This window comes from Plectropomus leopardus, chromosome 9 (genome assembly GCF_026936395.1).
Source record: "Plectropomus leopardus strain MGB_pleo_1.0 chromosome 9, ASM2693639v1, whole genome shotgun sequence".
NCBI lineage: Eukaryota > Metazoa > Chordata > Actinopteri > Perciformes > Serranidae > Plectropomus > Plectropomus leopardus.
In genome coordinates this window covers 34136605-34161782 of record NC_142184.1, presented here as the reverse complement: position 1 = coordinate 34161782, position 25178 = coordinate 34136605, and the positions used below count along the sequence as shown (strand labels likewise).

Sequence of the window (25178 nt, the reverse complement as noted above, 5' to 3'; positions counted from 1 at the left end):
GAAAGTGCGTGTCGTCTGATCCTTATAAGCATAACACCCCGCTAATCCCCATAAATGAGCATGAGACCACAGCACAGTGTGCACACACTGACACACTCAAAACAAACACACACACACTGAAAACAAAGGAGAAAGTCAAGAGAAGTCTAGAATTCCCAATTTAAAGTCTGCAGAGGCAAACTGGACTGTTTATCAATCAGCACTTATTAGATGGTACGGTTTCCATTAAAATAACTGATGTGAATTGAAGTGTTAGTGTAGTAAAAGACCATAACCCTTTGAATAATCAAAATAATTAATAGGAAATATAATACATTTTAAAATATTATCGTATAAATCTTTGAACATTATTCAGCTGTAGAATTAATTGATATTATGCACAAACATGTCAGCACATTAAGTGTGCTTATATTTTGTTAGAACTAGTCCCCAAAAAAGAAAACATTAGTGAATGTCAGAAAAATTCTGTGAAAATTCTTCCTCTGAACGGCTGTTTATTGAGGCTTTACCTCATTACGTTAAAATCAATACTGGAGCAGATGTGGACAAACAGGGACACAGTTTCAACAACTAAATGATCCAAAATACATGAATACAGAGGGATTTTTTTGAGCGTGTTTTCCATAAACGAAATGGGACTGCTGTCGGCTCTGAGTTCAGCATCGTGGTTTGATTTGGCTGACTGGTCTACAGCACCTCCCCAAGGGCAAAAGCTCAAAGTGCAGGATCTGGAAAGATTTAATTCCTCACATCCAGATTTCCACACCACATGACCACATTGAGAAATAAAATACTTTTCACTAGATATTTAACCTTTCAAAACCTAAGAAAACTGGGTTTTCATTCTTCCAAAAAACAGATGGCAATGAGCATGAAATCAGTCAAAAAAATAAATGTTACCTGAAAAAACAAACAAACATGGCGATGGCCCAAAAAAAAGTGCTGAAATTGAAAAATTCTATTACATGATTTAAATATACAGTATTTATTTAAAAAAAAAAAAGTTTTCTGGCCATTTTTCCTATTTAAATAAGTGAACTGTGACAGTAAATAATATACTTTATGAATTACTCAAAATTAGTTTTATAAAAGTGGGGATGATTAACTTATAAATTATTATTTTTTCAATGTCATTTGTGGCAAGTGTGACATTTCTTGCCAAATTGATCATTGCCTTTTTCTTCATGTTTTTGGTAAGATATCAACCCAGTTTCCTCAGGTTAAAAAAATAGTTAAAATACTTGTAATAAGGCATCTGAACGCAGCACAAGTAAAATGGTGTCAGTCCAGGTTTCAGAGGGTTAAACACCATTCTGTGAGTTTGTTAAGATATGCTAGTTACATTATTGTAATGTTAGTCAACATTGTACTCTGTGACATTTAACATTCAATCATGCTGTACAGTTTTTCAGAAGTTTAGTGTGTTGCTAGAAAACAAAAAATATACTAAAACAGGTCAATTTAGGTGTTTCTTTATTTTGAGCAGTCATCTCTGACAGACCACCTTTTACTGACACCTAATTTTGTGGTTTATAGGACAAAAAATCTCTAATTCACAAAAAAATAAGGCCACTTTTTCCACTTAAATCCAACAGCCTTTTCAGAACATATGTAGTTCCATAGAATTAAAAGCTGAACTAAAATCAGTAAATAAGATTTTAACATGCTTTGTAGACTGTTGACCATGTTTGGCTAAAATGTAGTTTAAAGTTGTAGCATTTGTACCTCTAGATTTTCTCATACATGTTAAATTCTCACATCTATCCATAAATTTGCAAAGAACATAGAAAGACAGCAATGTCCTTCGGGATAAATAAAGTTCTATCTTATCTTTATCTTATTTTATATTGATTCTCTCTCTGGTATATTTATTTAAAGTTGTTGTAGACATTAACCATTTCACCCTGATCACTGTGTGAAGTCTGTGTCCAGATAACCAGATTATATAGGGAATACTTAATTTTATAGTGTTTAGATGGAAGTCATCAAAGAGGGCATCATTTGCCCAAAAAAAACACTTGACCTGTTGCACCAGCACACAGATGAACAAGTCTGAGTTCTGAAAAAAATGTATAACTTGAAAATGTACTTTATTTCACTGGAACATGAAACCATTAAACTGATTAGCTTACAATTAATGAATTATGAATGAGGCTTTTGACAGTTATTTAAAAAACTGTCTCGTGTAAGACAAGGCAACTTTATTTGTATAGCACAGTAGCACAGTGGTCGGCAACCTTTCCAATCATAAGAGCCATTTTTGACCAAAAATAATTTTAAAAGCCTGTCTAGGGCTGCAGAACATATTTGAGCCTTAAAGTTAATGTAGCACAGCCTGTTAAGTTTAAATAAGTCTATCAAGATTATTTGTCTAAATGAGTATTTATTAATGTTTTAACAATCTTTTGACAATGTGGCTACTCTACAGTGGGCTATTCATCATTATTTGGTACTTTAATTTTCTAGAGTTGGCAGTTAAAGCAAACAAATCTTTTTACTGTTAAATTCTCCATTTTTTGGATTTGTAATACATTACGAGCATAGCAAGGGAAACTCAAGACAAGCCACTGTCACTGAGGTTTGGCAAAATTTACAAGAAATGGTGCCTGGCCATAGACGAATGACACAAATTTTAGTTAAGTTTAATTTAATTATTCAGTGCGTTTTCTAAAAGTGGAAAATGTAAGCATTTATTTAGACCTAGATCAGAAAAAAAATTAAAATGTGAATAATAAAATAAATTCATTTCCATGATTTCTTTTTTTTTTTTTCTTTTTTTGTGTGTCAAAGCCACTGGAAGCCACTACAGAGGGGCTGAAGAGCTGCACGTGGCTCCAGAGCCACAGGTTGCCTACCCCTGGTATAGCACGTTTCATACAACAGGACAATTCAAAGGGCTTTACAGAGCAATAAAATATAAAACGATAATAAAAGATACATATTTAAAATAAAAGGGAAAAGAGATGAGATATCAATTACGCAGTGATGTTAAAACAATCACTATTAAAAGTAGAAAAAGTGCAGAAAAGAGGTGCAAAGATAAAAAGATAATTTGAAATGATTTAAAATCAAGTTTAAAAATAAGTAATCTTTAGCGGGTGGAGTAGCCGAGTAACAAAGGAATGTTTTTAGCTTTGCCTGAAAAGGGATCAGAGTCTGGGCTTGTCGAACCTCATCTGGGAGGTTATTCCAGGTTTGTGCTGCATGATAACAAAATGCTGCTTCACCATGTTTAGTTCTGACTCTTGGGACGCTCAGTAGGCCGGCCCCTGATGTTCTGAGGGTCCTTGAAGGTTCATATGACTCAAGCATGTCAGAGATTTATTTCGGCGCTGAGCCACAGATTGTTTTGTAGACAAGCAGCGAGATTTTAAAGTCAATTCTCCGAGTGACAGGTAGCCAGTGTGAGGATTTTAGAACTGGAGTAATGTGGTCATATTTCCTAGTTTTTGTCAGGACTCTCACAGCAGCATTCTGAATAAGCTGAAGTTGCAGAACAGCTTGTTTTAAAAGGCCTACAGACAGACCGTTGCAGTAATCTAATCTAGTGGAAATAAAGGCGTGGGTGAGCCTTTCAAGGTCTCGCTGTGACATTATTGCTCTGACTATGGCAATGTTTTTTAAATGACAGTAGGCAGATAAAGTTACTGATTTGACAGACAGATTTGATGAAATGGACATTAGAGAAAAATGATTTGGTGACCTCTGCTGGTGAAAGGTTAGAATTACAGTCCATGGCAGTGAAGAAGTAAGTGAACACGAACTTTTATTAGCAGTTTAACAGTACATATTATCTTATTTTGGATGCAGCAGCTCCTCCCTCATTCCGCATCCCTCATGCTTCTGTGTCTGCCTCTTTCAGTGTCTCAGTCTTGAACTTTTATGCAGTCAGTCTCCTCCTCCTCCTCCTCCTCCTTTACGTACTTGGTCTTGAATCTAGGATCGACCAGCGATGCATGTACAGAGGGTCTTGTCAGGATATTTCTTGTTTAAATGCCCATCCACCACTGTCTTGATAGTTTGGGCTGGTTTCTTCAGGCTTCAGGCTTTACCGCCTCCTCATTGAAAGGTTTCAGGAATGGTTTAACCCTTTGAAACTTGAAAAGAAAATTGGCTTGATTGCTTTCAAAAACATTGGAAGAAGGCAATGAGTAACGTAACAAAAAAATGCCCATAAACTAACAAGAAATTAGAAAGAAAAATTACATTTTTTTTTTTTTAAAAAAAAGGAGTATATGAGCAAAAAAAAAAGGAAAGTAAGAAATGAAAAGAAATAAAGAATATTTTTTCTCTTATAAAATTTGTAAATATATTAAATATTAAACGTTATAAATATAGTTTTCTGGACATTTTCCCTATTTCTTTGATAACATCTATTAATCTCCCCCACAGATGATTTTCAAGTCAGTTTCTTGTATGGGCAGCTGTGGCTCAGAGGTAGTCAGCGGGTCAATCCTTGGCTCCTCCAATCACCGTGTCGAAGTATCCTTGTGCAAGATACTAGACCCTAAATTGCTACCTGTACTGCATCATCAGAATGTGAATGTGTGTGAACGGTTAATGAGAAAAACGCAATACAAGTGCAGTTGATTAACCTAGAACCCAGAAATGAGTTAACAACCTTAGCACTCCCAGGTCCTTCATCGTAAAGTCAATGGGTTTTTTTGAATAGGTTTTTGGATAGAAGCCTGAATTAAGGTCAGTGTTTAACCCTTTAACAAAAAGCCAGATGGATGTTACATTTTATCCCATTGGGCCTGCTTTAATATTACTCACATTTATATCGCTCTGCGCACAAAATGCGCTTTTCAAAAGCAAGCTCTAAAAAATATTACAGATTAATATTATTTTCTACTTTCATTGAGTTAATTTTTTAACCAACATCAGTCAACCATGTTGTTCTGATCATAAATATTATTTTTTTTCAAATATCAAATATCTAATTTTCAGAATTGTAACCCTTTAAATGCCAGGTTTTTGTCATGATGCCATTATGTTTTAGGTGGTAAATACAGCAACATAGAAATTGAATAATATTAAATAAACTACATGCAAAGTAGATTTTATTTATTTATTTAGTTAGTTAGTTTTGATGATGATCACAGTCTGGGATATGACAATGATTAGCAGCAACAGTGATTGTAACAGTGCACCTAGTGTTAATACTGTATATATGTACTGTACATGTATTCTCTCCGTATACCATATGTGGTTTTAAAAAAATGCATAATCAGGTGGAAAATAGTAAAATCTATAAATTCCAAGGCAAAAGCTCAGAATTAAACACAGAAACAATACAATGCATGTTTTTATGCTTTGATGGCTGTTGGATCAAAACTTGCGGTTTGAATTGGTTTCAATCTGCATTTTTTGCATTTAATAGTCTGAATGTAACAATTTTGATTCCACAATGTATTTTAGACTTATTGTAGGAGCTGACCTGGAAATTCCAAGAGTTCAAAAAATAAAAATACATAGCATGGCATACAATGTATCAAATATGAAGAATAAAAAAAGCGTGTAAAATGCATGAAACAGTCCCTAAGGGTTAAACAACAATATTTTAACATGTACATATTATATCAAGTGTCTTGATTACCTTTTTGTTAGTTGAATTAGTTAGTAGTTTTATGGAATGTTCAATTTCCTTGAGAAAGCCAAAACTTTGCTAAAAACATTACCAAATTAGTTATTTTAAAAAATGCTTTGTTTTCTTTCTTTGGGTACTTGAGGAAGCCAACACATTTCCCCAAACAAATGTAAAGCCTTTAAAGATATGGTACATGATTAATGTGGATATGATGCATGTCCTTCCATAATTTCTTGGTGTAAGAAAAATATAATAATAATAATAGAAAACTTAATTTGTTTAGCACATTTCATACAAGAATTGGGCTGCATCCCAATGTGCTTTACAATAACAAAAAAATACATGCATCAAGTGCTTCACATCAAAGACACAGAAGACATAAAGACAAAATTAAAACCTGCATGTAAAAACAAGATAAGATCATAATAGAATGCATCTTCACATGGATAAAACCCACTTGATGATACTAGTAAAAGTAAGATTTAAAAAAGGATAAAATTACAGTGCACAGAATGTATAACTTAAAATGGAAAAAAAAAAAACGTATTGAGAAAACATTGATAAAAATAATGCTAAAAATAGACTGTATAAAATGCAAAAAAATAAACGAAAATGTAACATTTTAAAGAGATGTAGCAGCGAGAGAACAAAGTAGCCACTTCAATGTTGAAGTTGGTAACAATTAAGCTCATTTTAAATGCTTTATGTACTACTGGGTATTTTAATCTATAATTAAAATACCCAGCAATATAATGAATTTTTTATTAGTTCATTATATTTTGTTTTACATTTTCAGGATAACAAAAACTAATAAATGTAAAGTAAAAGGGCAGTGTTTCCCTGTGAGATGTAGAGGAATAGAAGTATTAAGTAGCATAAAATAGAAACACTCAAAAACAAGTACTTCAAAATTCTCTAAATTTTAATAATGGCAGTTGCAAAGCAGTATTTTCAACATTACAAGTCATGATTTATCTGGAAAGTGTTAGGTTAAATATGGTGCCAGAGTGCACAAAGAAAGCATAAAAATAGAGCTTGTTCATTTAAAAAGAAATCCTGGGGAGGATTCCCCGGTGGATCTTCCTAAGCCCCTAATGTCTTCATGTCCTTGAGACGCCCCTGTTTCATAGTGTTCATCACAAAAGAGCAGTTCGCGTTTTTGTCTTTTTTTTGTTTGCTTGTATGTTGTTTTTTTTTTTCTGCATGCACTGATTTACAGGGCGCTAACTCCACTTGTGTGTTTCCCTTTAAAAACAATCCGACGTAACGTGACGCAGATGCTTCCTTCTATATACCCTTGTGCCCATGCTCACGCGGACGCCATCCAGTGCACCTCCTGCATCCCCCTGGCCAACCCCCCATCTCCTCTCCTCCCCCTCTCCCCGGCTGTGTGAGCGCGGATCACCGCTCCGTCCGGCGGGGCTCTCGGTGAAGAAGCGCAGGGAAACAATGCGAACCGCGGCGATGCGGCTCCCAGAGGACTGACGGCGCTGCACGGGAAGGAGAGCGCAGGTAAGCGAGGCCTGGGCTTGTCATTGACATCATCCGTGCTATTGGTCGCGGCGGAGCTGTCATTCTGCGCAGGATGCGCCTACGGAGCGGAAAGTGGTGTGCATCAAGGAAATAGGATATTTTACGTGAATGGAGTAACCGCGCAAGAACTGTTGGTGTTGTTTTGGAGCGTATTCCGCACGGCTCGAGCTATTTTCTGTCCTGTCTGTTTGTTTTGGTGCAGCTGATGGAGGGATGCTGCGCAGTGCGCTCCGGCAGATGTTTGCGCGTCTTGTCATGCTGAGTGTTTGAGCGTGTAACTCCCGTGGGGCCTTTGGGCGTCAGATACATGATACGCACCGGCGTCATAACATGGTGTTTAATGGTACTCGGTGAATGAAAACGTCCCTGTCTGCACTGCATGGCGCATCACCTCAAAATGTGTCCCCAAATCCCAAAGTAAGTGACATCCATGTTTGTAGGCAAGGAAGTCGTGACAGGTTGCCTGGCGCTGCAGTTTGACCTTGCAGCATTTCTGTTTTGCAGGAGCGCAGGTTCCCAGCTGACACAGAGCAGAGGCACAGCTCTTACTGTATGCTTTCCAAATGTTGCCACTGAATTATGCCGAGTATAGCAACGCTTTATCCAGTTTTCCTGGAAGGCTGTATGTAGTTAGCTCAGTGTTCATTGGCTTTCCATTTCTCCTCTTCATCTTTAACAGAAATCCTTTTAATGAATGTAACAACCACAGTGCAGACATGAATGGATATGGTGTGGTAGTGGTTGGAGATGATGTCAGATCTCTCAGGACAACCAGAACACAAAAGCCATGCTGTATGTTGACTGTTAGTACTCTTTTATGCTCTTTTAATTCCATATCTCCTGGTACCAGAAGTACTAATATGTTGTCTGAATTAAGAATTTAGATGCAGCAAATTGCACCACATACAAGCAGGCACCCATAACCTTTGAAAACTGAGCAAATTGGCTTGATTTCTTTCAAAAACATGGTAGAAAGGTCATGAGTAACAACAATAACAACAAAAAATGATGCAAAAGTTATCAAGGCATTCATAAAAAGTACAAGAAAATTACTTGCAACTTAGTAAAAACAAAATAAAAAAGAAAGTTCAAAACAACAAAAGGACATGACCTGGAAAAACAATTCAAAATTTCAATAATTTTGAGAAATACTATTTTTTTCTATCTCTTTAAAGATAATTTTATAAATTAACTAATTTCTTGAAATGTAGGAAAGCCTTTTTCACCAAGTTGCTCATTGTCTTTTTTCCCATGTTATTGAAAGTAATTGCACTGGAATTTCTCAAAATATTTGTGAATGGCATCTGTAAGTAGCACAAGATGATATTGTGATATTGCTCCAGGTTTCAAGGAAGTATTTCACTACTGGAACAATGGCCTTTAAATAAAACAAGGATATTTATGCAGTAAAAAGATACAAAATACATTTGAAATTGGTGCTACATGACCAGGGAAAACAGAAAAAAAGGATGCTTATGCTCACTTTGTAGTCCTCTTTGGTCTTTGGTCCTCTGTTCAGTAACCTTTGCCGTGCATGTGAACCTTTATTTATGAGCCCACATACAGTCTGTAAAATGTCTGAAATGCAAGAAACACATCATGCCTTGACTATAGAGAGGAGGCCTGTTTACTGTCCTTTAGCACAGGTCACTTTTGTCCTTTGCAGCATGGCCATCTTGTCAGCAGTGCGCTCCTCCATCCTGTTCCTCGGCACTCCCAGCCAATGGCAGCTCTACTCCTGCTCACGTTCCACACAAGTGGTGGACTGACTGTCGCCATGGTGACTTGGCAATCGTTTTTCACAGCATGATGTTTGTTCAAATGTGCTCACGGTGGGAAAATCTCTTATTTGGCTTCTGAACCACAAACAGAATGATTGATCCATAAGAGAGTAACGTCACAGCAGGACTATACTGTATGCAACAGTTCATTTTTAGCTGTTTGTGCAAAATCACCAGTGACTCCTGCTTGCTCTTTTTCCTTCCTCTTGTGTGCAGTGCATGAAGCCATCCTTCCCCTCTAAACTATTGGTTGCAGTGCAGTAATGTCCATGGTAGAGCTACCATGGAGGAAAAAGCATTTCCATCTTTCCAAATGGCTTTTTGCTTGATGTGGCCCTTCTGTGTTTGCATGTTCTCCTGGTGTACTTCCACAGTCCACTGACATGCAGCCTAAGTTCTGTGTCACTAAGAATGACCATGGGTGTGACTGTGAGCTTGAGTGGTTGTCTGTCTGTTTGGGTCAGTGCTATGATTAACTGGTGACCTGTCCTTATACACCTCCTCTCGCCCGATGTCAGCTGGGATGAACAGCAAAAAATGCCACTTTCAATCTCAAGCCCCCTTTCTGCTACAAATAAAACCTGCTAACACCTTCTAACATCTGTCTTTTTAATGTAATGGTAAAGATACCTATCACCATTAAGTTCCGGGTCAAATGACTCTGCAGCAGTCGCGGGTGTTCATCGGCTCCGGCTCAGATCAGCATTGATGGAAATACAACACCGGGTTGGACGTACTAATTTTAGCCCCTTTACCAGAGAGATGCAATGATCCACCACCACAAAATACTGTCTGTCTCCATCCAAGTGGTGCTCAAAACTATGTTCCAAATTAGTCTGGTTTGTAAGACACTGAATAAGTAAGTGATATATAAATAGAAGTAACCACTGTGAAGTTTTCATTGGCCTCCATGCTGCTTTAATGTTTACACCAGTTACTAACCCGTTTTCTGGCCTGTCTGTGATGTCTAACGTGACACACCAAAAAAAAAAAAAAAAAACAGAAAGACAGACTAGTCTGCTGCAGAGCTGTGTACATGGCTGTAGTCCACTGGCAACGGGAAAGCTATCTATTGCCTGTTTTTGGAAGGTTTACCTGCGTTTAAAAAACGTATGCTAATTTTTGTGGAAAAGGGGTATAAGTTGCTTGGTAAGTAGCTGTGAGGGAAAAGTATACGTGTAGATGACACCAGGCATTTTTAAAAAGCAGTGAGCCTAATCAGATAGTTAGTTAACCTTCATGGAGGACAGTGGTTCCCAAAGTTTCTGGGTAGTTACCCCCTAAAGGAAAGCAGTATTTGCTCGTGATCCCTTATTGCAGATTATGTCTATCAACTGTAAACAGGCTTTTTCATTTGATGTTTGTTCAGGTTTGTCTTTGTTATGGTACAAAATTTAGTCCAAGCAAAAAGTGCAGTAAATGTTTAAGCTTGCATTAACAGATATGGCCTCTCGGTGGCAGTGAAACAAGCTGTAAACAACACTGTAGTAGTGCCCCTAAGGGGTGGGAAGGGGGGCCATGGCCACCCTTATACAATTGCTGCCTCCACCACTGACCCCACCTGGCCAAAATGATTTGAGGCCAACATAACTATCTTTAAAAGATTGTGGCGAACTTATTTTTAAGCTAGCAGGTAGGTGTCTCGCATGGATGTATTAAGAGACCTGGATACAGCATTGGCTCCAGGGCTGTTCATTGCTATGAAAGTTGCCGAGTGGCACATGAAGCCAAAATAGTTTGATGTAAGCTGTAAGCATCCTTGGCCCATAGAGCAGGCACACTAGAGACTTATGGCTGCCAAACACGATTGAGCGCGACAAAGCACAGTTGAGATATTTTAATCTTGCGGCTCTTTTAGGCTTTCAAAATGTTGTTGGACTGAATAGATTGACTAGTTAAGCAAGTCATTTCATGTGAGTTGTGGTGCTCAAAAGAATGTATCCACTGATTTACAGACATCTCAATGTAAGTCAATGGGGAAAAGTCTTTTTGGCTCACAACCTGGAAACTGCTGTACCACTGTTTGGACACTATGAAGATTTGCTTCAAAGTCTGACGCAAAGCTTTGATGAATGCACTCTATCATCCATAGTACCAAAAATATGGACAAACTGTCAATATTAGTGACTAGCTGGTGTACAGAGTGGTGCATTTAGCAGTTTAAGAGACATTATTCACAGGAGCTGGTGGAGACCCAAACAGAGCTAAAAGTGGGAACTTAGGTCTTCTATTTGTCTAATGGAAAGAACCACATCTTTAAATGCTAATGTTGCTCTGTATCTGCTTAATGTGTAAATAGCTAACATGCCATAAGAAGGATATAGTTATATATTTAACCCACAGAAAGAGATTAAAATTGATGTACTGCTCTCATAATCTATGATAGTATCCTCATTCTGAATCGAGCCTGATGTAGACAAGGAGAGTGAAAGGGATTAATGTGTGCGGTCTTCAGTCTCCTCCCACATGGCATTAACGTGACTGTGAATATTGATTTCCTGTTTTTCTCGATGCTCTTTGCCTGTCTTGCCTCCGAGAGAAATACTTCACACAGACTATTAGCTTGATCACTTAGGGCTGCAGCGTTCTGGCACGCTTTGAATCACTACTACTGCTTGGCTCACTAATGACAAACCCATGGTGTAAGATATTTTGAGCATTTGACCTGATTAAAAGCACACAGTCCCTTGAAAGTTAAACTGACGCCATGTGCTTTTAACCCAGAACTTGCAGCCAAATGAGGGCTAAAGCTTGTTCAAATCCAGTGAGGACATGGTGCAAGAAGACTGTGAAAGAAGCCTTTTGACGGGCTTAATGTCAAACTTTGCCCAAACCCTGGTTAATAATTGAAGTTATAGTGTAATTTGCTCTATCACTTTATTTCCCTCTTCGCCCCCACCCTCTGTGTTAAGTGTTGATGGATGGTCCAGTAAGAACTGTGCCATAGTTTTATTGCTGTGCTTTGCTGGATCTTTGCTAAGCTAGTCTGCATCCGCTGCAGCAGTAGGGTGACTCTGCAGGATTGGTCTGCTCTGTGTACACAGTGAAAACCAAAAGTCGCTGTCTATGCTCTGTACTAAATGTTATTTCCATCCAGCGCTTACTCAAGAGACAATTGATGGATGTGTGAGTATATGCTTGACTCATCCTCAGCGATATTTTCCTTCACACTTATGCACTTTAATTCTAAAACTACATGCATGTCCACGGAGCTACAGAGGCTTAAAGGAAAGTATTGCGTCTAAATGTGCAGCTCTCCAGTCTGCTCTTCTTTGTTTTTCATTAGAAGTGAGACACTTACGAGTAATTGTGGTGAAGGCGTTCTGAATCAGTGTCTACATATACCAGCATGCATTGCACATGAACTGTGCAAAAGCAAACCGTTAGAGTTGCCCATTGTGTGGAGTATGTTTATGTGTTTCAACATGGGTTCCTTATGATGCTCACTCAAAACCCAGTTTGGATGCATCACAAGTGTGCAAACACAACAAATATAGTGTACAGTATGTCCTAAGTAAAAATCACAGAAATGTTGTGACTGAGTGAGAAACGGGAGCTCCAGTGTTACCAGTCGGCTTGGTTTCTGTCATCCTGGCAGGAGACATTACTATAAAGACACCGTCTGCCTGGCACTGCTGCTGCTTTGCTTTGAGTGTGGGCTCATGATTTACTCCCCGTGGCTGATGGGGAATAAATACTCACCACACTAGTTCTCAGTAGCCACAGTTGTAGTGCGTGTTTCCAGCCCATTCTCATTCCGAAGTTGTCATATACCACCGCTTTTTCAGAGATTTTGGCATCAGACACTGGCACCATTGTTATGACACGCTGCTGATCGGCTGGACGGCTGAACGGCAGGAAGGCAGGACGGCACCTGTTGTGGCAGTATGATACACGGACTGCCGGCATCAATTCATAACACAGCTGGACAGCACCTGTTTTGGACATATGATAAGCCGCTGAATGGCATCAGGTTGGACTGCTGCTGGTAAAGACATAATATAAGGAGCAGGAAGGTTCCTGAGGGGCGGGTAGGAGTGGTGGTGGATGGGACCAACAATCCCTGGACTTTCAACCAGGAGCCCTGCGTTTGCCTCCCATATGACTGCAGAACCAAACCATGATGTTTTTTTCAAAACCTTGTGACACAGCCAGTTCCACTTAATTTGATCGATATGAGCATGGTTTATCATACTCATGCATGGAACAAATATATGTCCACTTGAAAAGGTGGTATTGAGTAGTCTTCATGGATACTCGGTTACTGTTGACATTAGGTGTGAAGACCAGCTGTGCCCAAACACTGATGTGAACTTCTATTTAACACAAGTAGCATGAAGCAAGTAGAGTTGCAAAGGCATTTCTTAGTGCTGTCAGTCTCCAAAATCTGTATATGCATGCAGTACCTGCCAATCTCATCTGTGAGCCATGGGTGACAAAGTAGGAAGACAAACGAGAGGGTCATTCTTGACATTGTCTCCAAAATATAAACCATAGTAGACACATTGCAAAGGCTGACTCCATTATATGGACTGTGCTCCAAGAATGTGGTGCAATGATTAAATGAGTGGTGTACGCTGTTTGAAAAGCTTGTGAGTATAGACACAATAACTGAATGAATGAATGATGGCTGTATTTCCATTTATTTGCTTCAGTTTCAGGGTCCTAATATCACTGCCATGATTTACTGGGACACTTGTGTAGTACGGAGCCATTACTAATGGCATTAGTAACACACGTGTTATTCGTTTTATATTAAAATCATCAGCATAAATGTAGTGCTAACACATTTCAGTAGATTTATCATTTTACAAAGTATGCTTTGGCTGATTATTATTTCTCACCCCAAGAAGGGAAGATAAGATACTGTGTGCTACATATGTGGTTTACTGTGTTTTATACGTTTAAAAAAAAAAAAAAAAAAGCATAAGCATTTTTTAATCACAGGGTATCAAATATAGTAGATGCAGCTTTCATCTGTAACTTACCAACCACTGTGTTTAATATGAAAGGAATAGTCCCACATGTCTTGCTGTGCACTTCAGGGACCAAACCTGGCAACAACAAACAAATATGATCACAAACACAATATAGGCTCAAAATTTCATTTTTTAAATGATCTAAATCAGTGAAATGTTTGTTTCCCTGTGTATCATTCTGTATCCCCTTTCTATATTCAACACAGCACAAACAGAGCTCTTTATGAGTTTTTTATTATCCTCAGCAGCAGTTTGTGACTTACGGGTTTGATAATTGATTTGTCAATTTGTTCACAGCTGATAAGATCAGACTGATGGATGAAAGGAGCAGCTGCTGGAGTGAATGCAAACTTGTAAAATTTTCACTTTTACTGCACCTGATGTTTTACTGTCCCATCTGTGTCCAGAGTACGCTATGCACTCTGACAGTATGGTGCTACAAATACAGTAATAGTATATATTTTCCAATAGCATTCCTAATAAACGGTCCAGCCATTTGTGGTGGGAGATGTTTTAATCATAGCAGTCCACTACAAAAAAAAATGAATGTGTGGGAAACCCTGTAATTTCACCTAAACTATGAATGCACCTCATAATGTAGGTAACGCCAGTTTCACAATTAAACCTTTAACCTAATCTTGCTCTCGCACAGCTGTGGGTATTTATAGCACCTAGAGTACCACAAGTGGTGGGTCATACTTTTGTGACTTTGAGGCAGCATGTTATAGAAGCTGCTGACTGTGCAGCCCATGAAAGAATGAGTCATCATCATCATATAGTCAGATAGAGATTCTCTGCTTAGAAGAGATGCAGCGCGGCATTCAGCCTGTAGATGTATTATTTAAATCAGATGGAAGGGTTCTCTACTTATGGACTTTGGGACATTGTGTACAGAATAGAAATGCTATGTGCTCACAGTTTGCTGAGTTAATCTTTCTCAGACCTGGTTGGATCACTAAGAGATGATTAACTTTTGACTGATATCATCTAGACCTGGATAAAATAAATATAGCTTTGTAATTATAAATGCAGTTAGAAATGGATAAATTGTTTTAGATTACTGATTTATTTAAATATATAAGGTGTTCAAGGAAATGTTTTGGGAAATACATTGCATTCACTTCGTTGGTGCCACACATTTTCACTGGGAGACTGGTCTGGCCAATGTAGTGCTCGCACTCTTACTACGAGGCCACACTATTGTACCTCGTGCAGAATGTTATTTGATATTATCTGGCTGAAATAAGCAGGGATGTCTCTGAAAAATGCATTGTCTGGATGGCAGCATATGTTGCTCCAAAACTTGAAAATACCTTTTTGCATTTATGGTGCCTTCAGAGATATGCAAGTTACCCATGATGCCACGGGCACCAACACACCCCTATATCAATCACAGAAGCTAGCTTTTGACCTTTTCACTGATAACAATCTTGGTGGTATGTTTCCTCTTCAGCCTGGAGTACGTTTATTATTTCCAAAAACAATTTGAAATGTGCACTCGTCAGAGCACACTTTTCTACTTGCCAGTCCATCAGAGTTGAATTGAGGTTGATTAGTTTGAACATTTAATATCTTGTGTTTGAGCTGTATTCAGTTCAGTGTGGGTAAAACCAGATTTGCAAATCATTGCATTCTGTTTTTATTTAAGTTTTACACAGCATCCCAACTTTTATTTAAATTGGGGTTGTACTTTGTGGTGTATGTGTTATATTAGCAATAACGTAGAAATAGTCTGTTAGACTAGAAAATGTAACACTATGCACCTTAAACTCGTGGCCAGGCACGGATTAAAAATACAGAGGCCCCTGGGCACGAAATTTGGAGACCCCCCTAAACACCCTTGCTCACAGCCCTGCTGATTATTGTAATGGAACAGTCAAACATTAGAGTTACGTGTCTGAAATTTATCATGACATTTCTGTGATGTAAAAACAGTGAGTGGTGACAGCAAATGTTCAGCAATAATGACAGGTCGCTGATGTGCAACTCACAGCAGCACCCTGACTCAGCACAATGTTCATGTCTGCATGAACACAAACACAGTGGCATAGATGACACAAGGGTGTTGGAAAGGACCAGCAGGGCTTTAGATGAGTAGCACTCAGCAACACACAGCCATATACACACTCTGTGTGTTGAATGGGTCTCCTGGATTAAAAGCAGTGACTCAGTGTTATAAACCCTGCGGCTTTCTCGCTGTCTGTAAACCTCTGTTTACCAGCGTTTGTCGAGTGAGAACGTACAGAGTTTTCAAGGAGGCTGTAGATTGTCGCTGAGAAGGAGTCACACTCCCCCCCCCACACACACACACACCCTCCTCCCCCCACTGCATCCAACCTACGGGGTGCAGGTCGTAAGTTGCATTACCACTGCAGTGTGCTCTGTCCGGATGAGGAGGGGAGCTTTATTAACCCTTTGTGTGTCTGCATCAAACTGTTCTCTTGCATCATGTTTTGTTCAGTCCAGTAACGTGTATCACTGTTTTTGTACTTTCCAGTATGTGGACTTTAATGCAGAATTACACATGTGCACTGCAACTGTGCAGAACAGTTGTAGATGAGATTAGTCAAGGTCATAATCATAGATAGCGAGGACACAGTGTCTTTTGTAAGAGAAACTGCAGTGTCTCCTCTGCTGCAGACACAGAGAGGGGATGAATCATGACTGTGTATGTGTGTTTTTCCACAGTTCTGTGTGTGACCAAATGATCACACTTGATAAAATGCTTTTGTCTATCTAACATCATCCCGTCATCATCCACTCCTCCTGTCTTTCTTCACTTCCTCACCTTCACAAGGTCCCCGACACATGACGCCTCCTCCTTTCATCTCATTGGCTTTCCCCTGTCCTCTCTTTCATCTTCCCTCTTCCTCCCTTCTCTCAGCGCCTATCTCTTCTCTGTACCTCTGTGATTCCATCTTGTCAGCACAGAAGCTGCTTGCGTGTGTCTACCTCACTCGGGCTGTCCGTGGTCGGGTGTGGTGTTACGTAACTTAATAAATCCTGTATGATGTGCTGTGATGTGGTTTCATCTGTTGTGACAGCAGCCAGAGCTGCAGAACAGGCTGCCTTCCCAGGCCTGTGTCACACTGCAGAGTACTATTTTATAACTCAGTATTATGATAACTAAGTTACACAATAGTGGATAAATATGTATGCACATGAGTCATGGGTACATTTAATCTAGTAAGAAATGATTTGTCTGTTAATTGTCTGCTTTGATCTAAACAATCTCAGCAGCCAGTCATATCTAAATAATGTCTGCAGAATTGTCACCATGAATTTTTCTGCACCCGGTGTTCCCTCTTCATCTCTTTGATTCACTGTTGAGACAGTTTGTTGCATCATATTAAAATGATTAAGCAGATTGAAAATTGATTGAAAATATATATTAAAAAAACACTAATTAAAAAGCTCTGGTGACAATAGGCCTGTTTACTCTGGATTTAATCCTTTGAAACCTGGATCATCAGTTTTCTTGTGCTGTGATCAAACATCTTTCACAAGCATTTCAACCTTTGAAACGTGAGTTTAGTTTGATTTCTTTCACATGGGAATAAAGGCAATAAGCAACGTTGCAAGATTTAGTCAAAAGTGACAAGAAAAGGACCTAAAAAAAATAGCAGAGAGGGTGAGCGAGAGAAAAATAGAGAGAGTCATTGGAAAATTATCCAAAAAGTAGAGAAAAATAAAATCAATTTATTAATCCTAAAATGTTATAATTATAACACGTTTCACAAAAAATATTTATATTTAATGATATGATCATACAAGTGTTAACATTTTTTGTTTGTGTTTTGGGGGTTTTTCACCTTTCTTTTTTGTGCTAATTTTTAGGTAATTTTCTTGGAGGCCAAAGTTTTTTTTTTTTTTTGGTCATTTCTTAAGTTGTTCATGCAACATGCCAACTAGAGGACATCACTCAGATCCCAGTCTTTTGCCATGTTTACTGGTCTGCAGTCAGTTTCCACTATACCACCCATAAATCATATACTGCATGCAAAAAACTGCATGGTTTTTGACCCAAACTGCATGGGACTAGCATAAAGTGAACATGTTTGTAAAGGGGAGATGTGGGTACCCATAGAACCCATTTTCAAGGGACCCCTGTGAAAAGGCCATGTCGTTTGTCCTTGCCAAAATGTAGCCCCTCTTTGAAGCATTTTTTTTTGCCCTTATATGCTGAGGACCATGACAGTAGCTTTGAAATTCAGCCCAGTACAGCCTCTAAATCTCAGGAATGTCAGCTGGAACTGCCCTCGATTTTAAAAAAGTTAACGTGTTACGAGCAAAGTTTAATCGCCTCATGATTAAGGCATTAACACTGACAGCCCTAGGTACTGTGTGACTTTGTCATTTAAAAGGTGTAGTTCGGCCTCAGTTTATCGTAATGTCCTCCCGATTGCCATACACCTTTTGTCCTCTGGGGTCATTCTGACCCCCCTCTGTTTTGACTGTTGTTTAAAGCATATTGTATAAGTTGTCAATCAATTCTGTGTTACACTTTTAGTCTTACGTCAGTCCAACCCATTACCACACATTTTTCCTTTCGTTTTGGAATGTAGGGCCAGTAGACCTTGTTTACATAAGTATAAAAAACATATTTTTGATAACAAAAATTACATTTGGGGTCAAACTGACCCCTCGCATTAATTGCCTGCGCATTAAGGCATAGAGGTGGACTGATTATTTGGCAAATGGAAAACAATGCGTCTTTGCTGATCACAGTAGTGGTGCAACAAATCTACACTTTGCTGAAGGAGCATTAAGACAGAGCATGACGCATATGACTTTGTCTGAAATGTAATGCACATACGCGAAGTGAGGCTGTGACTTCACCGTTTCCACAGGATCCGCGCATTTCCATTACATATCGACAGAATAGGTGGTGTTTTCAAAAAATTACACTCTGGAACTCATGTAAGTGTGTGTTTTCAGGCCTACAAAACGCTGTTGTTGTGTGAACGAAAGCCCAAACTGCAACAAAAGTTAAGCATTTCATGCAAGAACTGTAAAGACGGGGAACTGAAGTCTGTTTAAACGTGCTGTCTGGGGCACGGTAAAGTGCTAAAATGTACTCAATATAGCATATACTTATTGTTTTTCTTGGTGGCTACATTATGTTTTCCTGCTGCCCTCTCCTCAGCAGTACATTTCTTAGCTTCTGTGCTGGTACTTCTTCCACTCCTCCAAACTGGGGATATGTGCACCAGCATCTATTGCAGGTAATACACTGACTATGGATAAGTACCTCATACAACTCAGAAGAACATCCCACTATCTCTTTAACTTTCCTCATGCATATTAATGCCAGAGGCCCATATTCCGAGATGTAGTAACAGAGCAGGTGGTGCTGTGACCCTGTGTGACATCTGCACTGCTCCTCTAATCATGAGCTTGCATCTCCACACAGAGAAGCATAAACTTAGCTGGCCAATAAGGAAGTGCCTCCGTTACACATGGACTTGCAATCGACAAGCCATGGATTGGAATCATACCCCTGACATATGCTGTGACTCGGTGGGGGTTTGGGATGTATGTTATGTGGATGTGTTTGCTGCATTACAGTGTTTAGCGGAGGGGCATATGGGTGCTTAATGTATAGTCTTGTATATAGAACTGTGTTTGCATTGTCCTGTAAAATGTTGTTCATATTGAGTCTACACTAAATCTGACATGGACTTTAATAATAGCTTATTACTCAGCTTTTTTAATACTCGATTCTGATTGGCGAAGCATAGCATTTTATGGTCGGTTATTTCTGAAGAGCAGACCATTTAAACAGACCTTTGCTATACAGAAACCAATGATGAGTCCTAAAACCTGGAAATGAATTAGCTTTTCAGCGCCTCTGGTTCCCTCATTTCAAAGTCCTTCAGTAATTAAACATTTCTTTAATCTGCAGTAAAATGTAAAATTGAAACCTGAGGAGCAACACAAAAAAGGCAGCCAATATATAGTGGTGTTGCAGCTGCTTACAGACTTGACAACAATATATTGGAGGAGAGGACGGGTAGAGTTTGTATGAGTCAGTCGTGGTTGGTTAAGAGACAGCGCAGCATGTAGAGGTGTTAGAGCAGGAAAGTGACTTACAGCAGGTGCCTTGCATTTCCACATAAACACAAACTTGGCACTCAGGAGCCCACTAAGCAGAGTGTGTGATGTATTATTGATGCACATTATCCTCCTCTCTTCCCCTCCATGTGTTTTTTCCTTCCATCTCTGTCTCTCACTGCAGACCTGCCTCTCTGTTTCCCACTAAATGCCGGCAGGATTTCAGTTCAAACACCATGAACACCATGGCTGTGCCAAAAGAGAATGTACATTTGGCCTTTCTAGCAAAATTTTGCAGTGTGAGCTGCAAACGTTTGCTGATCGGAATAATGATTAAATGTTTATGAGACAATCTGTCCTCGTCTCCCTGCATCCACACAGCCGTGTGTGTGTCTGAGGGCTCTAACTCTCACATAAGGTTAAACACACGAACAAATGAAGCACACAGAAGCCTGTCCTTACATACAGATGCAAATGTCACTTCCCTCTGCTCACTTCTGCCAGTCTCACTGGTGTTTGACCTGAGATGAGACGGATTAGTGGTGATTGGTCAGGGCTTCCACATGGCTGAGAGGTGATTGGCTACTGAACCCCGATGTCCTGTTTTTGCCAGCTGAGTGTCAGCTTGAGTCAGCAGCACCATGCTGCATGCTGAGGCATCGAACGCAGAGGCAGTCAGCAAAATGTACCCAGTATTTTGTTGGTTTTTTTTTTTTGTGTGTGTGTGTGTGGGTCACTCACTGGTCATATCTGTGTTTCCCTCCAGGCTCTCAGTTTGAGCTGAAGAACAAGGAGACAAAGTGAGGACAGAAGAAGCTGAAGGCTGTTCCAGAGGCTGCCTGGCTCCATGTCTGCCCCTGCTCCAGCCAATCGGAGGTCTGCGTTGGGCTCTCGCCGGTAGGTGGCCAATAAGGACCTTTTCTTTTGTCAGTGTATAGGGTATTAAATGTGAAAGTCACAGTTGAAAAGAAGTATTTGTCGGGAAGAAAAGTTTCACTCTCCATCATTGTATATTGCAGCATGAGGAGAGGAGGTGTGTTTATCATGTGTCTCAGAGTTAAGAAATCTGCTCTGACCAGTATGACTTTGGTCTGACTAAAAGAAAAAATGTTTTTTTGACTCCTATCTCCAGCTAACATTTATATTTGAGGCACATGTGGGTACAAAATGCTCTGAAAAAATGGGCCTTTTGTGGGATTGTCCACCAAGCCCCCAGGAAGTGTGCTATGGCTCTGAATTTTTTTTAACATTTTTGCCAAAAGTGGAATTACACCAACCGGATCCGTCACGTGATGCCCACTGGCCCAGAAAGACTTTTTCCAATTGACTTAAATCAGGAAAGAAACGTCTGTAAATCAGTAGATCATTTTTTGTGAGCGTCAAAACCCCCGCAAAATGACTCATTTCAATATCTAGATTTGAGCCATCTAGTTCGATGACATTTGGAAAGTCTAACAGAGCTGCAAGATTACATTTTTTAGACCGCCATTCAAGCTAGTGAAATGCTAAACTGGAAGTCACTCGGCCATGCTCAGCCACCCTAAGACTCTAGCCTCATGGGCTCAGTAATGCGGAAGATGCGGGTACTTTCATACCACAGAAATAGACCTTTTTTCTGTTTCATGGACTACTGATCAGCTCTCATAGGATTGAATGGGGGTCAACCTCCGTGCTGTATCCAGATCTTCTTAATACATCCATGTTGTCCACAGTTTCCATAATGGCCCCATTGAAGTCATCCTTCAATTCCAAAGATGTTGCAGAATCAAGGACAACATTGTAACTTCATTTTTTAAACTTTTTTTAAAAAAAGAATAATAAATCTGCCTTCCTTCTTTCCTTCCTTCCTCCCTTCGTTCCTTTCTTCCTTCCTTCCTTCCATTACCCAAGTTGGCCCAAGATAAGATGCCCATTTTGGGCCTATACTGATTTGGAACCATATGATTGTTTGTAGTTGTAGGTTAGTTAGGTTTAGTGATTCGTGCAAGAGATTCTAAGACGCTTGATAAAAACCAGGTGTTTCCTGCAGCACCACAGGCACAGGTGGAGCTGCATGGATGTATTGATACATCCATCTTATTCATTTTTTCTCTTCCTTTCATCAGCCTTTGTTGAGTGTCTGTCATGTTTCTATATTAAAGGTATGCGGCTCCTTAAAAATTAAATCCTATTACATGACCTGTTTAGGAGTAGTATAATTGTGTGTGTGTGTGTGTTTGTGTGTGTGTGTTTGTGTGTGCGTGCAGCATAATGATTTCTAAACTGAACACTGTCTAAACACATTTTTTTCCAAGGGAATCAGCTGTTTTCCAACAGGGTACCACTTTTTAATTATATACCTGTTATAAAGTGTTGATGAGTTTTAGCCAGTTACAGTTAACAAATGTAAAGCTTTGTACATAAATTGTTAACTATTAATAAGAACCTTGGGTTGTGAATAATATCTGGCTGGTGTTGATCCCCCTTTAGCAGGACACTTGTTTCGTGTTTTTAGTTCATCAGGTAGACTTCTCCAGTAGACAGTCTGACCTCTGACCTTCTGGAAAAGTGCTGCAAGGCATGTGGATCAAAGTTATTAACAGCTTTATTACTGATTATCAATGATCTATATTTACAGACTACCGGACTCATAAGTGAGTGAAATGACTTTATCAGGGGTTCAAGCTCTATGGCTGAATACTCTCGATTTTTTTATTTCCTCACAGATGAAATTTTCAACAATGATTATAAGTTTTGTCCAAATGCTGCTCAAGAAAAATGACATGAAATATGATTAACTGGCCAGATCGAGGTGCAATAATTAAGTTCCAGTTTTCGAAAGGCCACGCCCCTCACACTGTAAATCTGATCTACTTGAAATTTGACACACAAGTGCAGTTCTATGTGCTCTATGAAAAACACATAAGAACCATTGAGGTCCCACTGGTAAACTTTTCCACAATTTTGAATTTTACAACATTTTTGTACTTTAAAAATGCCCTGAAAGTTTCTTTCAAATTAATTGCTAGGGGGTGCTACAAATGCCGAAAAATGCGAGGAATAACACAAATCAGACTATATATATATATATGAAATTGTTTGTCTAATTATTTCAAAACTTGGAAGATTTGTGAAATAATAACTTTGAACCCCATGTGTAAAATTATTTTTGGAATCACTCAATGGGGGCCGCCATGTGTTCCAAGTGATTGCATTGCCCTTTTATAAAAATTTGGCCATGAATCAATGACCTTTTGTAAAAACATCTCTCTAGTCTATTTATTTTTACTAAGCCAATGAAGTATGTCCTCAAAATGTTTCTGCAACTGACCAATGGGAAGTGACAGTGTTGCCAAAGAAGCACGTGGCCGGCACATGTTTGGACACTTATGAATGATCATCTGGCCGTCATTTAAAACCTGTTGTTTATCTTTTATACAGGTGTTATAAACTGTCAAAGGGCCTATCCAGATTCCAAGTTTTAAAGATCCATGCTGGCTTGAACCCTGGAATCTCCACTTGCAGCTATATTTAATGGTTTTACAATTGATGACTCAGCAGCCAGAGAGATGTTTCCACAACCTGTCAACCTAAAAACCTAAGTAAAGCATTATTAAATGATTTTTTTGAACTCTATGAATAGAACAATGATTTACTGCCTAAAAGCCCTTTGTAAAAGGGGCCATATTAGAAAGTGGTACCCTTAACTCCTACTCAGGTCTTGTTCTTTCTCCTATTCTGTTGTTGTCATGGATGTGTCAGCATTTTACCCCAATTTGTTCCTGTACCTTTTTTTTTATTTAGCCTGAATGGTCCTGGTGGAAGATGAAGTAGATGGACTTAAACTTAACTCCTAAACACAACCAGTGAGCAGCTAGTTTACTGCAACTTGCACACAGTTTATTGAGTAAATTGATGTTTTCTCCTGCAGCTATTGGACATCTGTGGCCCGTTTACTGCACTGGATAAGATCACGTTAATGAGGTTTTTTTGTTGTCTATAGGGACCACTAATAACTTTTCAACATCCATTGAAGGAGTAATTCAACCCCCAAATGGTTATTTGTATATCAATTAGTCACCACGTGTTAGGTTGAATTCCTGGAGAAATCGTTTTATCTCGCATGCCTCTACGGTGAACAAAGAATCCAAAACCTGTAACCATTCTTGATGAATTGAAGTTATAGGGGTCTGCGTTTCACCAAACCATACCAAAACATGTCTACAAACTCTCACACAGCTCAAGCAGTACAATCCAAGTCTCATTTATTCATTCAAATGTTCAGTCCTTCCCAAACAGACAGACTTTTTCAACTGAACTGAATGTTAACCGTAACGATGTTCTCTTCCAAGCCAGATTCTATTGACAAAACTGGCAATTTTACCTTGCTGAACATGGGAGCTGAAGGTCTACCTCTGCCATAATTAATAGTTTGTTAATGTGGGATTTTGTTGCTTTAAAGGGTAAGGTCACATTTACCAAAGTGTAAGGAACCTTTCAATCAAATCAGTGATAGCAGAGACAATTGATGAAGAGAGACGGCCCACGTGAGATTCATGTCCTGTTTTTGTGTGACATGATAAATGAGACTTTGATTATACTGTGCAAGCTGTGTGGGAGTTTGTTTTGCTGCTGTTAAGTGTGGACACCCATGACTTCAGTGTCTGGGTTATCCCTTTAACCCAGACTTGTATGCAGAATGAATGTTTTATACCTAATGTAATAGGATTGCTGTATACAATAGGATTGATTTCTTTTTGTGGTCTAGTTTTACACAGTCACTACTTAATTAATATGGAGAGCCTTTTTGGCATTGTAATTGGCTGCAGGGTTGAAGAATCACCACCTACGTAGATCTACTGCATATTGCCAAAAATCCACTTATACTAACTGTGTGATGAGGGATTTTAAGTGTGTTGAACAGCAGTCTCATTCACAGACAGAAAAATGCCCTCTCACACTGACGCCAAGATTCCTGGTCAGTGGTTGTAGTGGTTTTATTGGTAATATGTAGCTACAGACGGTCCAAAATGTCGCTGTGGTGTCCTCTGTCTCGTCTGTGTTCCTCAGATTCAACCCTCTGAAGGCGTTGCAGCCCAAACGCCGCTTGCAGCAAATACTGGCATCCTCGCCCGTCCCTGTGCCCAAGCCGGCGTCGGTGCCGGGGACGGGGACGGGGACATCAGGGACAGGGACAGCTGTGCCAGCAGCCACAGCGCCGGTGGCCATTCCGGTGCCTGCGCCCCCTGCGTGAGACTCACC

The 25178-nt window shown here is 39.4% G+C and overlaps 1 protein-coding gene across 5 annotated transcripts in view; it reads left to right on the top strand.

The window, feature by feature from the left end:
* The window catches only part of snphb (syntaphilin b), a 68113-nt gene that overhangs the window by 25358 nt on the left and 17577 nt on the right, over positions 1-25178 (top strand). The window contains exons 1-3 of one of the 5 annotated variants that reach the window (XM_042491518.2): positions 6800-7102; positions 20704-20834; positions 24987-25166. In XM_042491518.2, the coding sequence (XP_042347452.2) occupies positions 20785-20834; positions 24987-25166 (230 nt within the window). In that variant the 5' untranslated portion in view covers positions 6800-7102; positions 20704-20784. Of the gene's footprint in view, positions 1-6799; positions 7103-7151; positions 7541-20703; positions 20835-24986; positions 25167-25178 lie in introns of those variants that run through there. The other 4 variants (XM_088082597.1, XM_088082596.1, XM_042491519.2 and 1 more) reach the window with 4 other exon arrangements.